We start from the raw sequence: 16504 nt of genomic DNA on the forward strand, positions 1-16504 counted from the left end.
CTGGCACACACACAAGAGCCCTGGCTGGGCTAGGCTGCAACATCTACCAGGGAGAGCTGAGACTGAGCAGGTCACCATGCTAGGCTGGGTGGCAGCACCTGCCAGCATGCATAAGATCCAGTATTGGGAATGGGTTTGGTAGGGGAACTCTGGGGACGCCCCTACTGGGCTGCAGCACCTATTGGTGAGTGTAAGAGCCAGGGGCTCTGGGAAGATCAGACTGGACAAGGCTGCCACACCTGTCAGCATGTGTGTGGGTTGGATTTGGCAGTGGGCCAGACTGGGTTAGGCCTCAGCACCCGCTAGTACTTGTTGCTTAGTGCCAGGACTGGGAGCTGACCCTGTCAGGCTGGGCCTACAGGTCCCATGAGATCCGGAGCTGGCAGTAGGTCTGGCAGGGGAATTTGGGGAACTCTCCTTCTAGGCCACAACACAGCCCACATGAAGGCTGGGGATGGGAGTGACTAGGTTGGGGTAGGCAGCTGCAACAGCAAGCAAGAACTGCGACTGGGGGGAAAGCCGAACTGAACCAGGCTGTGGCACCTGTTGATGAATGCTGAGACTGGAGACGGGCCATCTCAGACTGGGCCACAGCACCCGCTGGCAGAAGCAAGACCCTGGGAGTGAGTCTGATAGGGGAACTCTGGGGACTCCTGTGCTGGACTGCTGTTTTCATTGGTGAGCATGAGAGCTGGAACTGGAGGTGGACAGGGCAGGGCAGGGATGCAGCACCCACCAGCTGACATCTGGGCTTTGTCTTGGGGGCAGGCCAAGCTGGGCTAGGCTGCCACACCCACTGGCCCAAGAGACAGCCAGAATGAGTGAGGGCCAGCCAGGCTATCCTGTAGCCTCAGTTGGCAAGTTCCAGGACTGGGTACGAGTCATGTCAGTCTAGAATGCAGCAACCCCCAGTTAGTGCAAGATCCAGGTCTGGGAGTGAGAATGGTAATAGAACTGTGGCATCCCCTGCTGGGCTGCAGTCCCGCTGGTGAGCACAACAGCCAGCTGAGGGCAGCCAGGCTGGTCAAGGCAGCAGCACCTGTCGACATATGTCTGAGTTGGGACTAGGGGAGGGTTGGGCTGAGGTAAGCTATAGCACCCATGGGTGCTGATGGGATGTTGGGTAGAATGGACTTGGCTGCAGCACATGCCAGAATACACAAAAACCAGAATTAGAGCTGGGTTTGGGTGGGAGGGATTTATTGGAGATAGCCCTAAGCCACAGCACCCACTGGTATGCATGAAAACTTGACCTGTGGTGGGCTGGGCTGGACTAAGCTAGGCCACAGCACTTATTAATTCATGTGAGAAATAGGGCTAAGGGTGAAACAGACCAGGCAGCTGCATCTGCCAAGATGTGCATTGCCTGGTGCAGGTCACAAGCTGAATTTGAGCCTGAGCTATGACCTGGTACTCGTAAGTCAAGCCTGAAGTCACCCCAGCCAAGGTTTCTTGGGGGAATCCCCAACCACAAATTTTGTGGTCTACCTTGGAGATACGTCTACCATCCTGTTCAGTGGATAGTAATGCCTGGATGGATGTACAAGGGTTATCCGACAGCAGATCATCAAGGCCAGCAGAGGATACTGACTGCCTCATCAGAGGATGGAAAGCAAACCAGGTTGAACAACTCTCCTGGCCAAGATTTGCAGCAAGTGACTGGGTCTGTGGACACCCACTGAGGTGTCCTTGGGTAACCAATAACCTTGGACAACCTTGGTGCAAAGACGTCATTGTTATCTCAGAACTATCAAAACCACTCAAGTGACACACTCGGGAAATTCTTCCCCACACTGGGGTCTCTAAGGGGTCATCAAATGACTGTTTCCCATCCCTGGGTGCTGATATACACTTTGACAGTAAAGAGTGGTCCACTCCCCTGCCCTCCCAGCTGACCAGAAGAATCAAAAGAAGAGAAATGCAACATCTGTCCTACCCTCCTTCCTCCATACCTTAACTCTCCCCACCCTAATCAGAGGCTCACAGGGTTGTGCATCTTTCTCAACTGCGTCAACACTACCAAAAATAAAATAATAAAAATTTAAAAAGCAGCAGATTAATCTGTTATGACACAAGACTGGCCTCTTCCCATAAACATTTTAAAGTTCATTTGCATGCCTGTAAATACACTGAAAAGCTAACAGTATTTATATCAAAATGCCAACAGTAGTTGTGTTCTAATAATGTTGTAGGGGTTATTTTTTTTTCCTTACAGTTTAGCCTCATCGGATTCTTGTCAACCAGCATTTATTAGTAATACAGAATGTAAATATTAATTTCAAAAATGAATAAAAAGAAACTAGTATCAACACCTCATACAAGAAAATAAGGGAAAATACTAACTCTAAAGAATAAAGACACTTTCAAACACAATGCTTATGCTTTTTAAAAATCCAAATTACTGAAAATTAACCTTAAAAACTCCACATGTACAATGTAATGGATTCTTTTTTTTTTTTTAAGATTTATTTTATTTTTATTACAAAGTCAGATATACAGAGAGGAGGAGAGATAGAGAGGAAGTGGAGCTGCCAGGATTAGAACCAGGGACCATATGGGATCCTGGCGCATTCAAGGCGAGGACCTTAGCCACTAGGCCACGCCACCAGGCCCAATGTAATGGATTCTTATCTTTGCTTTGACAGAAATTTACAATATGACAGCACTAAGAGTTGCGTTATCTTGACAGAATCATAACAATGACCACAAAGGGCCAGCAGGGGGGCAGTGATGGACCAAGCCCCGAGTCTCAGTGTGGAAAGTAGGTCAGATTAACCAGTTGACTTATTCTACACAGCCCAAAAATATTACTCAAATGCAAAAATTTCATAAACAATTTCTCTAGCTTCACCAACAGCAAACCACTTCTAACCACAGCGTTTATTCCCCAAACCAACGGAAAATAAACATCATATGGGGCCAGCCTTGTGGTGAGCGTAGCACCAGCAGACCACATAGGCTCCATCTGAGTCCAGCTGCTCTACCTCCAACCCAGCTCCCTGCTACAGTGCTTAGGCAAGCAGTAGAGAATGGCCCGAGGACATGGGCCCCTAAAGCCATTGGGGGACACACAGAAAGCTTCTGGCTTCAGCCCTTATGGCCATCTGGGGAGTGAAACTGCAGATAAAAGATATCTCTCTCTGCCTCCTCCTAACCCCCAAACTCTGCCTTTCAAATATTTAAACATACTTTTTTAAAAAACACTATTATATCAAAGGATAGGGTTCCCAATCTTAAGGTCATCCCATATGGGCTGTGGCTTGAGTCCTGGCTGCTCCACTTCTGATCCAGCTCCATGCAGGTGTGTCTGGGACAGCCGCATAGCAGCGGAAGACGGCCCAAGTTCCTGGGTCCCTCTGCTCACAGGAGACCTGGAGGAAAAAGCTGTCTCTTGGCTTCAGCCTGGCCTGGCCTTAACTAAGGAATGAATCATACATGAAAGGTATGCTTCTGTTTCTACTTCTCTTTCTGTCTCTCCCTCTGTAATTTTCTTTGCCTTTCAAATAAACAAATAAATCATTAAAAAAAAAAAAGAGAAACTGAAGATCTACTTCATTTTAACAACCTGTATCTATGAAAAAGCAATATGTAATGAAAACACCAAAAAGTATTTCAAAGTTAAAATGACAGTGCTAATGGGGAAATCAAGGCACCCCTCCCTCCCCCCAAAAAAAGCCTTGGAAATTAAGACATTTTAAATCTCAGTTTTATCTGGAGATTTCTACCTGGGAGATTTCCCAGCCCTGCTGAAAAAACTTTTTAAATAAAAATTAAAAGCTAAGGAGTAGGTTTTTGCAGCAGCAGGTTAAGGGGCCACTTGGGACAGCTGAATCCCAGTCCCACTGGGAGTGCCACATGGAGTTCCTGTACCAGGGGATTTGCTGTGACAAATAAACAAATCTGAAAAAAAAAAAAAAAAAAAGAAAGAAAGAAAAGAAAAGAAAAAAGTTAAATTAGGCAGGACTATTTATGAAATGGACAATATGATAAATAAAACACAACGGGCTCTCCTATACACATTAGAGAGGCTACACTAAAAACCAGTGGTAACGTTAAACACTGGATCTCACCAATGCTCCTGGCAGAAATGTAAAGACACATACAAGCAAAAAAAAAAAAAAAAAACCCAAACAAAAAATTTCTGGCAGTGTCTTTAAAACTAAACAAGAAACAAGGCATTTAGTCCTTTCTAAAAATTTTATTTCTATTGGAAAGTCAGATTTAGAGTGAGAGAGAAACAGAGAGAAAGATCTTACATCTGCTGATTTACTCCCAAAGTAGCTGCAATGGTCAGAGCTGAGCTGATCCAAAGCCAGGAGCCAGGAGTTCTTCCAATTTTCCCATGCAGGTACAGGCTCCCGAGGCTTTGGGCTGTCTTCTACTGCTGTCCCAGGCCACAAGCAGGGAGCTGGATGGGAAGTGGAGCAGCAGGGATACAAACTGGTACCCATATGGGATCCTGGTGTGCAAGGCGAGGACTCTAGCCCCAGGCTATTGCACCAGGCCTGGCCTTTAGCCCTGTGGTCAAGATGCCACATAAGACCCTACAGTCACACTGGCCCATTTGGGCTCAATATCTGGCTTTGGCTCCTGACTCCAGCTTCCTGCTAATGCAGACTGTGGGAGGCAGCAGTGATGGGTCACTTTGAGCGCCTGTCACCCAGCAGGAGACACGAACTGAACAAATTCCTGGCGCCTAGCTACAATCCAGCCCACTGCTGGTCACGGATGTTTAGGGAGAGAACCAACAGATGAGCACACTCTATCTTCCAAATAAAATAAACATTAAAAAGTAAACTAAAATGTACCTACACAGCTCTAATTTATGTCCACATAAAAACATGAATGTTTATAGCAGCTTCATCCGCAATAACCACACCTGCAAACAATTCTTCTGGAATGTTCCTGAACAGATGAACTTTTACTGTGATTCAACCATACTACGGAATATTACTCCACAATAAAAAATAATGAACTGTTGCTACATGCAGCAACGTAGACAGCTCTAGATAGAACTATGGTGAGAGGGCCCGACGCGATAGTGTAATAGTTAAAGTCCTCTCCCTGAAAGCACCGGGATCCCATATAGGCGCCAACTCTAATCCCAGCAGCCCCACTTCCCATCCAGCTCCCTGCTTGTGGCCTGGAAAAGCAGTCGAGGACGGCCCAAAGCTTTGAGACCCTACACCCGCATGGGAGACCCGGAGGAAGCTTCTGGCTCCTGGCTTCAGATTGGCTCAGCTCCAACCGTTGCGGCCACTTGGGGAGTGAATCATTGGACGGAAGATCTTCCTCTGTTTCTTTCCTCCTCTATGTATATCTGCCTTTCCAATAAAAATAAATAAATCTTAGAAAAAGAATTATGGTGAGAGAGAAAAAGTCAAAGTTATATACTCTATGATTCCATTTATAGAACATTCTCAAAATGGCAAAATTACACAGACAAGGAACCATTTAGGAGTCAAAAATAAACAGGTTATGTCTGACTACAAAGGGGTACCAAGGGGATCCTTCAGGTAATAAGCTAGTTCTTCTTTTGTTTGTGGCGGTAGGTCCATGAATCTACACATGTGATAAAGTTGTATGTCTACACAGGCACAGATACCCAGGTGAAACTGGTGACAGCCAAAACAGGCCACCAACTGCGACAGTGCTAGCTACAACTGTTACAGGTCTAGCCAGTAAGAGAAAATGACCCAGGGAACACAGAATTGCTCTGTAAGTTTTTACAACTTTCTAACAATCTATGTAAATTATTTCATAATAAAGTTGAATTGGAGAAATTAGCCAGTGCAATGCGTCATGAGGTTAATACAATAAATGGGAAAAGTAACACAGCACTGGAAACACTGTAACGAGGGCTTCCACGTCAGTGCACGCCTTTAGGAAGCTAACCACTCCCACAGTGCAGGTTTCTGCACCGCACACTGCTACTTCAGAAGAAAATGCAGCTTGAGTTAGAATCCCTGACCCTGTCAACAGAGAGATACTGCAGGAAATCTCCGCGCACATGCTAACTTCTTCTCAGACTGGAAGTTGTTGAAGTGAATGAGAAACTAGTATACAATGTTTAAAAAGTCTCCATCCTCATTTTCTTCTCCCAAAAAATCTTTTAACCCTAATGGCCGTGGGGCCCCAAAGTCCTTACTTCATATGCAAGTCTTTCACAAACATCAAGTAACTTATCAGATAGAAATAAATGTATCAACCTCTGGGTGGTTTCAAATGAATACAAAGCCTAGCTCAAGGCCATCTTGGACTTTAATATATAATCACTCCATAAAAGAAAAAAATAATAATAACTGTGTGGAATCTTAGAAACAGTGTGACAAAGCTGAAGTCTTTCTGGTGCTCTGAGGCAGCTGCATCCCTAGCTAACAGGCCACAGGATTCCAAGAACAAGTCTACTGGCCACAGCCTGTGTTTCTCAGGAGGTTGAGCTGTCCAGCCAGCCCTGTAAGCAAGCAGTGCCCAGGAGCTGGAACCGGCTCCCAAACCATTCCAGGAATCTTAGCAGCCTATAGCCCCTGCAAGACCATTCAGATCCCAGATGTGTGCCAGGGAGCAATACAGGCCCTAGGGCCCTGGGTGTGATCCTGAAACAGTGTCCACCAAATGTTACTCCAGTAGCAGACAGAAGAAAGAGCTGCGTGTAATGGATCACACAACTGCATGCTTTCCAGTTCCGTACACACACACACACACACAAAAGGGGTGGGGGCAGGGAACTTAAAACATTTTTCTCAGTTCCAGCAGGTATAAGAACACCTCACTAGCCACTATCACAGCTTGCATCCCATTCCTGTGGTAATACAGGCTTCTCCGAGAACCGGCAAATGAGCTGCCACTTGACCAGTCCAACATTAGCAAGAGTTTTTAAGTTCTCTTTCCATGGACTCTTCTGAACTAATGCTGTTGCGACTAATTAGTAGCCTAGCAGCCGAGATGTTAGGCCCATCTTGCCACCTCACGTAAATTTTTATACACACATACTCCCTTCTCTGCCACAGGCTTTCACATCATCTTCTCCCCATCTTATCTTCCCTCCAAGAAAGGAAGCCTTCTGTGTAAACACACAACTCAGACTTGAAAAATCTCTATTTACTCAGCTTCCCTATGATTTTTAAAGATTTTTTTTATTTTTATTAGAAAGGCAGGTCAGATTCACAGAGAGGAGGAGAGACAAAGAGAAAGATTATCCTTCCACTGATTCACTTCCCAAGTGGCTGCAACGGCTGGAGCTGAGCCAATCCAAAGCCAGGAGTTAGGAGCTTCTTCTGGGTCTCCCACACGGGTGCAGGGTCCCAAGGCTTTGGGATGTCCTCGACTGCTTTCCCAGGCCACAAGCAGGAAGCTGGATGGGAAGTGCAGCAGCTACGACACAAAGTGACGTCCATATGGGATCCCAGTGCGAGCAAGTCAAGGAGTTAGCCACCTAGCCATCACACAGGGCCCCCTTTACCGTAGTAGCTAAAGTCCTCACCTTGCATGCGCCAGGATCCCATACAGGTGCCAGTTCATATTCCAGCTGCTCCACTTTCCATCCAGCTGCTTGTGGCCTGGGAAAGCAGCAGTGGATGGCTCAAGCCTTAGGACCCTATCCTCACGTGGGAGACCCAGCAGAGGTTCCTGGTTCCTGAACAGCTCAGCTCTGGACACTACGGCCATTCTGAGAGTAAATCAGTGATAAAAGATCTTTCTGTTTCTCCTCTGTAAATCTGCCTTTGCAATAAAAATAAAATAAATCTTTCATTAAAAAAAAAATCCCCGTGGGCTGCATATGCAAATGCACAGATATTAAACTTAGGAGAAAGAAGGTGGGATAAGGCCTCCAAGTTCTTTCATACTCAACCTGTGTTAATCTGCCCAAACACCTTGAAGCCCAGCAGTAATACCAGCCCTAGTGACGATACTGCATGAAATAAGCCACAACACCAGGGTTAAAGCGAACCATCAGCAACCAGGGCCTAGAGTCAACAGGCAGCACCAGGTGAGGATCCCCACAGGCAGACACTGTCCCACTGCAATAGGGAACCGTAACCTCCAACCCCAAACCTGAAACCCTGCAACACATGTCCACCTAAACGTCTTCTGCCCAAATATAAGGACCTTCTCACTTTGCCTTTAAGATTGCCAACACTGGGCCCGGCGCCGTGGCCTAGTGGCTAAAAGTCCTCGCCTTGAATGCGCTGGGATCCCATATGGGCACTGTCTCCAACCCTGTCAGCCCTGCCTCTCATCCAGCTCCCTGCTTGTGGCCTGGGAAAGCAGTCGCGGATAGCCCAAAGACTTGGGACTCTGCACCCGTGTGAGAGACCTACAGGAGGTTCTAGGCTTCGGATTGGCACAGCACCAACCGTTGCGCTCACTTGGGGAGTGAACCATCAGACGGAAGATCTTCCTCTCTGTGTCTCCTCCTCTATGTATATCTGACTTTCCAATAAAAATAAATAAATCTTTAAAAAAAAAAGATCGCCAACATTTCCTCCAATTAATCAAGTAAAAAGCTTTAGTGGGGTAATTCAGTCCACTGAGGGAGTTCAAATTCTCTGCAGCCCATCCTGTAATAATTCTTACACATTTTTTCTTCATTCCCCATTCCCACTCCCACCACTGTAGTTCAAGAACTCACCCCTCAAAACCAAGCTTTCCAAGAGGTTCTTCTCAAAGTCTCCACAGCCAAACTCCCACTCCAACACATGATTGTGAGTAAGTCTCAGGAGCGTTCAGAAGGCATCTACAGATCTGGCAGTCCAGCTGACACAAACCTAGCCTCATGAGCCAGGACAAGCACCAAGCACCGCCCCCACAAGAAGGTTCTGGACAGCCTGGCTCAGGAAGAAGTGCTCTGTAATTTCCCTGTGTTTGCTACTTCTTACCACCCCCTCTCTCCATGGTGACCAACAATCCAGTTCCTGCCGTCTTGGGGCTCACTGTTACAGACCAGCCAGAGAAGGAAGGCCAACGCACCCCTACCACAGTCAACTCTGCAGGGGAAATGGAGCCCCTCCGAGAAAGGGTGAGTGGAAGCAACTTAAGCAAATAAGACGCGATGGGCATTTGGCCCGGTGGCTAAGACCGCTGATTGGGATGTATGCGTCCCACATCTGAGTGTTTGGGTTCCAGTCCCGACTCTGCTCCCTGTTAACATGTACCCTAGGAGGCAGGTGACAGTTCAAGTCCCCGGCATCCAAGACCTGGATTGAGCTGTGAGCTCCTAGCTTCAACCTGACTCACCCCTGGCCGCTGTAGGAACTCAGGGGGTGAATGTCTAAATGTCTATCTCGTGTTTGTATTGACTCCTCTGTGTGTAGTTCCCAAAGTTTACATACATACATACAATTTTTTAATTAAAGAAACATGAATAAACTTCCTGGGCCTGAGGTTATATAGGGAAGAAGGCTGAGACAGTAAGCCCAATGGAGTTTCCTTACGGAAAAACACACATATACACATATACATACAGGGAGAGTTGAATATACGCAAGCTGAATTATGAACATGAAAGCAAGTATGTCAATAGTTCAGAGGAATCAAACACACACACACACACACATACACACACACACACACACACAAAATCAAGAACTTGAGCAATGCAAGAAGTCTGGATTTTGACCTCTATCTTGAAGGAGTATTCAGGGGAAAGAAGTTGACAGGTTTGGCTGATGCAGGGAGGGTCGACAGAAAAGACACCTAGGGAGGAGAGCCTGTCTCACTGACCCAAAGCCAGAGGTCACCACAGTCTGTTACTCTGTTAGCTTATAATCACCCTGAGAAGGCAGAAAATGGTGTTGGTAGTTTTACTCTATTTAATCTCAAAACAACATAGCATTGAAGATATACTCTGCATTCATATTTTGTGAAGAACCTGTATTTAAAACACGGCAGCACTTCCTTAAAAGTTACGAAATGATGCATAAATCAAAGCAAAAAATGTCTTTCAGCATTCTTAGGAACGTCATACATTTTTCAAAACTAAAAGGTCTTAGAATTGAAAACCTTTTTCTTAAATTTTTTTTATCTCTAACATGCTCTGAAGGGAGGCAATGAATGGAAAGTCTGATGAAGTGATAAGCCGTTTTAAAACAGGTTTACAATCAGTTTTTAAACAGTAATCCCTCTGGGAAATGAAAATTCCTCTTCTAATCCCTCTGAGAGCAAGGCAATATTCGAATAAGAAACAGGAATATCCTGCTTCTACGTTAAGTTCACAGCGTGAACTTTCACAGTATCCTCTGCCATAAACAGCATGTGGAGGGGACGGCAATTTCTAATCTACTAAAAATGAGTAAATAAAGAAGCAGCATTTGGGGATGCAATATCTTTCTCTTTTAGACACATACACAAAGAAGCCTGAGTAAAATGCTCTTCGGGGATGTCAAGGTGTTAGCTGACAGCGCTGATTTCATGGGGGGGGCGATATCTACCAGAAGCCCCCTGGTGTCAACACTGCTCATGGTGGGAGCACAGGTGTGCGCTCCCACAGGACGCAAGCACAGAGCCTGCGCCATGACCATGGAGAGCGCCCTCCGAGCGGAGCTCTGGAAGACTCAACCCTGGGCAGCCAGCCTCAGACACCTGACTGCGTTTTCTGAAAAAGGTGGGAGCTGTAACAGTAGCAGACCCTAGACAGCAGCCGGTTACAAGCAGCTGCCACCCACCAACTCCTTTCACCCAGGCCTTCTGAAAAGGTACGCAGTACTGCGTCTCCTGCCAAAGGCAGGGTCCATCTGAATGGGGAACAGAAGACAAGGTTCACGCCGGATTCCTAATGGCTGAGTTCATTCGGATACTGCAGCCCTCAGTATAAAACAGGACCTGAAGAATGCCAAGCAACTGCTGAGCTGTTACACACACACACTGCAAAAGCTTAATTTTGTGGGGGAGGGGGAGGGAGGGAGGAGAGAAAGGAAAAGAAAAAAGACAAATGACAGAGGAAGGTAACCCAGCACAGGGCTCTTCCAGAAGGGAAATCCAGCTGGAAACGGTCCCTCGCTTGGGTACCAATAATTCACCAGGGGTCAGGTAAGATTCCATAAAGGCTGAACTTTAAACAGAAAGTCACCAGTGGTGCAACACCGGCTCATTAGCATGAAGTTACCCTCCTAGAATTAAAAAGCCCAGGATTGCCTCTGCCAAGATGACAACTTGACTGTGAGAATCCTGGCGCCCTGGACCATGAACTCCTAGAAAGTTCTACCGGGGCCTGGGAAGCAGAGCTCCCTGCCAGGGCCAGCCTGAACTCACCCAAGTGCCCCCTGCCCACAAACAAGGCAGGGCAAACCGAGGAGACTGCTAAGGAGAAAAACGCAAAGATGGGCCAAAGGGTCGAGCGCAGGCAATTGCCTTAACAGGACCGACACGATTCCTGTCTGGGATTGGGGGAGGGGAAGGAGCGTTCTGGATGTTTCCATTCTTGGCAAGGAAGGCACCTCCAGATCCTAGACCCACCAAAGACACACAGCGACGGCGCCCCGGAATGAATGGATACCCTATGGCCTGCGCCCTCGCCTTGGGGTGTGATGAGGGGGACAGCGGTGGGGAAGACTAAAGGGGGAATGGAGGCCAGAGTGGATGGAGGAAGGTGGGGGGATGGCGGCGCCGAAGCAGGTGTGGACAGCCAGAGAGCGAGGGCAGAAAGGGGCACAGGAGGGTGCGGACCACCGGCCAGAGTCGCGGAGGCGGGGGTGCAGGTGTGGACGGCACGTGAGCACGGCAGGTGTAGGGGACGGCCGGCCACCAGCCCCCCGAGCAAGGGGGGTGACAGCAGCGGCAAAGGCGGCGCAGGGTGGCCCCTGGGGGGGCCTCCTCCCTCCTCCTCCCCCCACAAGCCCTCCAACCCCCACCCCGCCTGTGGGCGTGTGCCCGGCTGCTGCGCGCGTGCACCGGCCAGGCCGGCAGGCCGCGGGCACCCAGCACTCACCCCACGACCCCCTGGTTGTAGTTCCTCCGCTTCCACGGGGTCCCGCTGTACACGCCCCCGCCGCCGTCGGCCCGGCCGCCCCCCGAGGCCCGGCCGCCGCTGGGCTGCAGCAGGCTGTAGTTGAGTCCGTAGGTGCTGGCCTTGTTGTCGCGCTTCCTCTTGTTGCTGCTGCCCGAGGCCGGGTCGCTGGGCTCGGCGGCGGACACGGCGGCCGAGGGGTGCGGGGACGAGGCCGGGGACGGGGACGTGGACGCCGAGGGGCCCGCGGCCGCCCGGCGGGCCCAGGCCGCGGGCTGGTGGTGGTTGTTGTTGTTGTTGGTCGTCTCCAGGGGCAGGAAGTCCCGCTGCTCGGCGGGCAGCGCGTGGCCGCCCAGCAGGCGCTCCCCGGAGCGGTACATGCCGGCCGGGGCCGGGGCCGAGGCCGCGCCGCTGGGGCTGCCGGTGCTGCTGCCGCTCCCGCCGGTGGCCGTGCTGCTGCCGCCGCCGCCGCCGCCGCTCGCGCCGCCGCTGCTGTGACAGTGGTGGTTGAAGTAGAGGTTCCTCAGCCCCTGGGTCGTCTCCCAGATCTGCATCCACAGACTGTTGGACGGTCCGAGCTGCTCTGGCTGGAACCAGGCGATCCTCGGATCCATCAAACGGCGGCGGCCGCTGCCCCCGCCCCTCCCGGCCGCCCGCAGGGCCGCCGCCGCCGCCTCAGGCGCACGCCCGGCCTCGGCGGCTGCTGCTGCCGCCGCTGCCGCTGCTGCTGCCGCCGCCGCTGCTGCTGCTGCTGCTCGGGGCTCGCCGCGGGCGGCGCGGTGGCGCAGGGAGCCCGGCCGGCGCCGGCGGCCTCGCTGCGGGCCCTCCCCCCTCCCTCCGCCCCTCCGCCGAGCCCCTGTCACCCGGGTCCCCGTGCAAATGGCGGCGGCGGCGGCGGCGGCTCTGGAGAAGGGCGAGCGGCGGCGGCGGCGGCAGCGGCGGCGGCGGCAGCGGGACGCGCCTGCTCCGTAGCGCCCTCGCTCCTCCGGCCCCGGGGCGGGGCCTCCGCCGGCTCCGCCCCCGATGGCCCCGCCCCCGCCGCGGCGGCCCCGCCTCCCGCCGCGCCGCGCCGCGCCGCGCCGCGCCGCGCCGGCCGCTCAGCCCGGGAGGCCGCGCCGTGCGTCACAGAGACCGCGGTGCGGTGCGGCGCGGCGGGGACGCCGCAACCGCCTAGGCCCAACCGTCCCCGTGCCGGGGCGCCGAGGGGCCGCCAGGTACCTGGGCGTCCGTGTGCCTCTGACGCGCGCGCACCGCCGCCCAGCCTCGGCTTCCCGGCCGCGGAGACTCGGGAGGCCGCACTGAGGTGGCCGCCGGCTCCGCAGGGACTGGGCTTGTGGCAGGCCCCGCCCCTGCCCTTGTCCCCTCCCCCCCTGGGCCTCCGGGACCCCTAGGCTCTCCGGGCGGCTCCTGAAACCCTGACGGGGTGCGGTGGGGACACACCCCCGGAGGGTCGGACACGCACCTCCCACCGGAGCATGTGCCCTGAGGGAGCCGGGCTGCGCCGCCGCCCCTGCGCCCCGCCCTGCCGCGCCCTGCCCCTGATGCGGAGAGCCACAGGCCGGGGCGGAAGACAAACCTGCGCCCACCGACGGGGCTCCGCGCGCGTCTTTGGGCGGGGCAGGTCGTTCACCCCGCCGCGCGTGGGAGCTGTCAGAAGCACCCACACTCTCGCCGCGTGCTCACACTGCTCACCCAAACACGCACCCCCGGAGACACGCGGAGAAAACCCAAGCCGAAGCCTAGCTCGCCCTGAGGTGCGCCAGTCACCTTAAGAAAACTCTTCCTCGGGCACCATCAACTCTAAGAAAACCCTAAGACTTTGCAGCCTGAAATGAGGACCTCGTTGATAGCATTTCGAGATTTTTTCCACAAGATAGCGATTTCACGTCCACTCTGATCCTTACGGTTAAAGAAGAGAAGCCAGGAATGGGGCCTGTGGAATGCCGTATCGAATCATCCAGAGGGGCAAAAAAGGGGGGAGCATGTGCATCCGCACCCTTTAAGGTCGGGCCAAAGTCCAGCTGGAGTCCCCCACACCTGATCTTGTCCTTCTGTTTTGAGAGTGCAATATTCTGGAAAAGCTGTTTTTAAAGAATATTTTATCCAAGAATGAGGCATTGTTCCACCTTTTTTTTTTTTGCTTACTAAGACATTAACATGACCATTGATATGGAAAACACACAAAAACTGAGGAATTTTTATTTAATGAGTTTACTTCTTATAAATCAGTATTAAAAGTCTTCTCAGGATGAAGTTCACTATATACTAAAACTTCTGTGTCCAGGAAAACATTTGGCAGTATCATTTTGCCATTCACACTAAAATAAAACACTGTGTAGGAATGGGGTGGGTGTTTTGTGTGGTTTTTTTTTTACAACTTCATATTTGCTATAAAAATGCAAATAAGAAACAGGAAGCCCAGGAATGCAAATATTATTAAATTCCCACCATTCAGAAATATTCACCGTGAGAAATTAGCATTCATCAGAAAATCCATCAGTGGACACACAGGTACCAGCATGCAGTTATGGAATTAATCTGTTTCTTTCGATGTTGAAAGTGCCACTCAGACCCCCCCCAAAAAAAATCAAAATATAACATTTCTTATGTCTAAGTATTGATGTTAGGAACTCTGAAGGTACTCAGAATGGCAAAATGACCAAATGAGTTAACATACAGAAAAGTACTTACAAAGTGCAGGCTGCATAGGAATGACCGTTCTCCTTCAGCAGCTGACTGGCTGCCCTGTAGGTTAGCCAAGTTTCAAGGCATTGAGCAAATCTTGGCTGCATGTCTCTCGTCCATGCAGAACTAGAGCAGATAAAGAATCACCCAGGGCTTTGGCTGTCTTCCATTAATTTACTGTCTAGTCAGGGAGGAAAAAAAAAATTAGGTAAATATTTAAACTGAAATTGCAATCCATTTGATGAACTCCACAAATATGTCGTGAGCAATTATTACGTGCTAGATTATGTGGATAACAGCAAGAAGCGATGCTGACCAAGTACCTGCCCTCATGGACCTTGTGCTGCAGGGGTGAGGCAAGCCTGTAGAGCCCGACAGTGGCAAATGCTGCCAAGGAAAAGCAGGCTAAAGGGATAGGGACAGTGTTCTATTTTTAGTTGGGCTAATCAGGGAAGGCTGCTCTGAGGAAGTGATATTTGAGAAAGGACTTAGGTGAGGGAGTGGGTCATGACCATCTAAGGAATGTTCCATGAGAGGGAGTAGCAAATACAAAGGACCTGAGGCAGGATAGATGCTTGGTGTGTAAGATGATAAAGTAAAGCGAATGTGCAATGTGTGTCATAGTGGAGAATCATAAAATATCCTTCTGGAAGGTTCTTTTAAAAGTCATCCAGGCTCTGGCATGGTAACCTAATGGCTATGGTAGCCTAATGGCTAAAGTCCTCACCTTGCATGTGCCAGGAGCCCATATGGGCTCTGGTTCATTTCCCTTCCCTGAATTGGAAGTGGAGCAGCTGAAACTCAAACAGACTCCCTTACGGGATGCTAGCATTACAGGCAGTGGTTTTAGCTGCTACACCATAATGCTGGCTGCTAGCTTTCATAATTCTAAGAGCAATTATTGTTCTCGGTTTTCTCTCGTCTTGATATAGGGCTGGTGACTTCACTTTCAAGAACCCTGTATATGAAAATCCCAATGTCCGAAATATATTTGAGGGCTCAGCGCAGTAGCGTAGTGGCTAAATCCTCACCTTGCATGTGCCAGAATTCCGTATGGATGCAGGTTCATGTCCTGGCAGCTCCACTTTCCATCCAGCTCCCTGCTTGTTGCCTGGGACAGCAATAGAGGACAGCCCAAGAACTCAGAACCCAGTACCTACATGGGAGACCCAGAAGAAGCTCCTGGCTCCTAGTTTCGGATTGGCTCAGCTCCAGCCACTTGGGGAGGGAACCAACAGACAGAAAATCTTTCTCTCTGTATCTTCTCTTCCTGTATATCTGTCTTTCCAATAAAAATAAATAATTTTTGGGGCCCAGCGGCGTGGCCTAGTGGCTAAAGTCCTTGCCTTGAACGCCCCAGAATCCCATATGGGCGCCGGTTCTAATCCCCGCGGCTCCACTTCCCATCCAGTTCCCTGCTTGTGGCCTGGGAAAGCAGCCGAGGACGGCCCAAGGCCTTGGCAGCGTGTACCCGTGTGGAAGACCCAGAAGAGTTTCCAGGTTCCCGGCTTCAGATCGGCATAGCACTGGCTGTTGTGCTCACTTGGGGAGTGAATCATCGGACGCAAGATCTTCCTCTCTGTCTCTCCCCCTCTCTGTATATCTGACTTTGTAAGACAAATAAATGAATCTTTAAAAAATAATAATAATAATAAAAATAAATTTTTTTAAAAAGTCATCCAGCCAAGAGGAAAACATTTTGGGTACTTCACATACACAAAAACATATTCACTTTCCCCCAATAAATCTGCAACATTTTATCTCAAAGTCCACTGATTCCCAAGAGATAAACTACACTTACTTCAACAGAATGGACATGGATGGTGGTCTTGAAGATCATCAACATTAAGCTGATGAGCCAAAAGGCATGGCTCAC

At 50.2% G+C, this 16504-nt stretch overlaps 1 protein-coding gene across 5 annotated transcripts in view; it reads right to left on the reverse strand.

The window, feature by feature from the left end:
- Positions 1-13266, reverse strand: part of TENT4B (terminal nucleotidyltransferase 4B) — a 78714-nt gene extending 65448 nt beyond the window's left edge. For 2 of the 5 annotated variants that reach the window (XM_058675180.1, XM_036492514.2), the window contains exon 1: positions 11926-12746. In XM_058675180.1, coding sequence (XP_058531163.1) covers positions 11926-12557 — 632 coding nt within the window. In that variant the 5' untranslated portion in view covers positions 12558-12746. Of the gene's footprint in view, positions 1-11925; positions 12747-13161 lie in introns of those variants that run through there. The other 3 variants (XM_004583836.3, XM_004583837.3, XM_058675179.1) reach the window with 3 other exon arrangements.
- Positions 13267-16504: the final 3238 nt, after the last annotated feature.

The sequence above is a fragment of the Ochotona princeps genome, chromosome 16 (genome assembly GCF_030435755.1).
Source record: "Ochotona princeps isolate mOchPri1 chromosome 16, mOchPri1.hap1, whole genome shotgun sequence".
NCBI lineage: Eukaryota > Metazoa > Chordata > Mammalia > Lagomorpha > Ochotonidae > Ochotona > Ochotona princeps.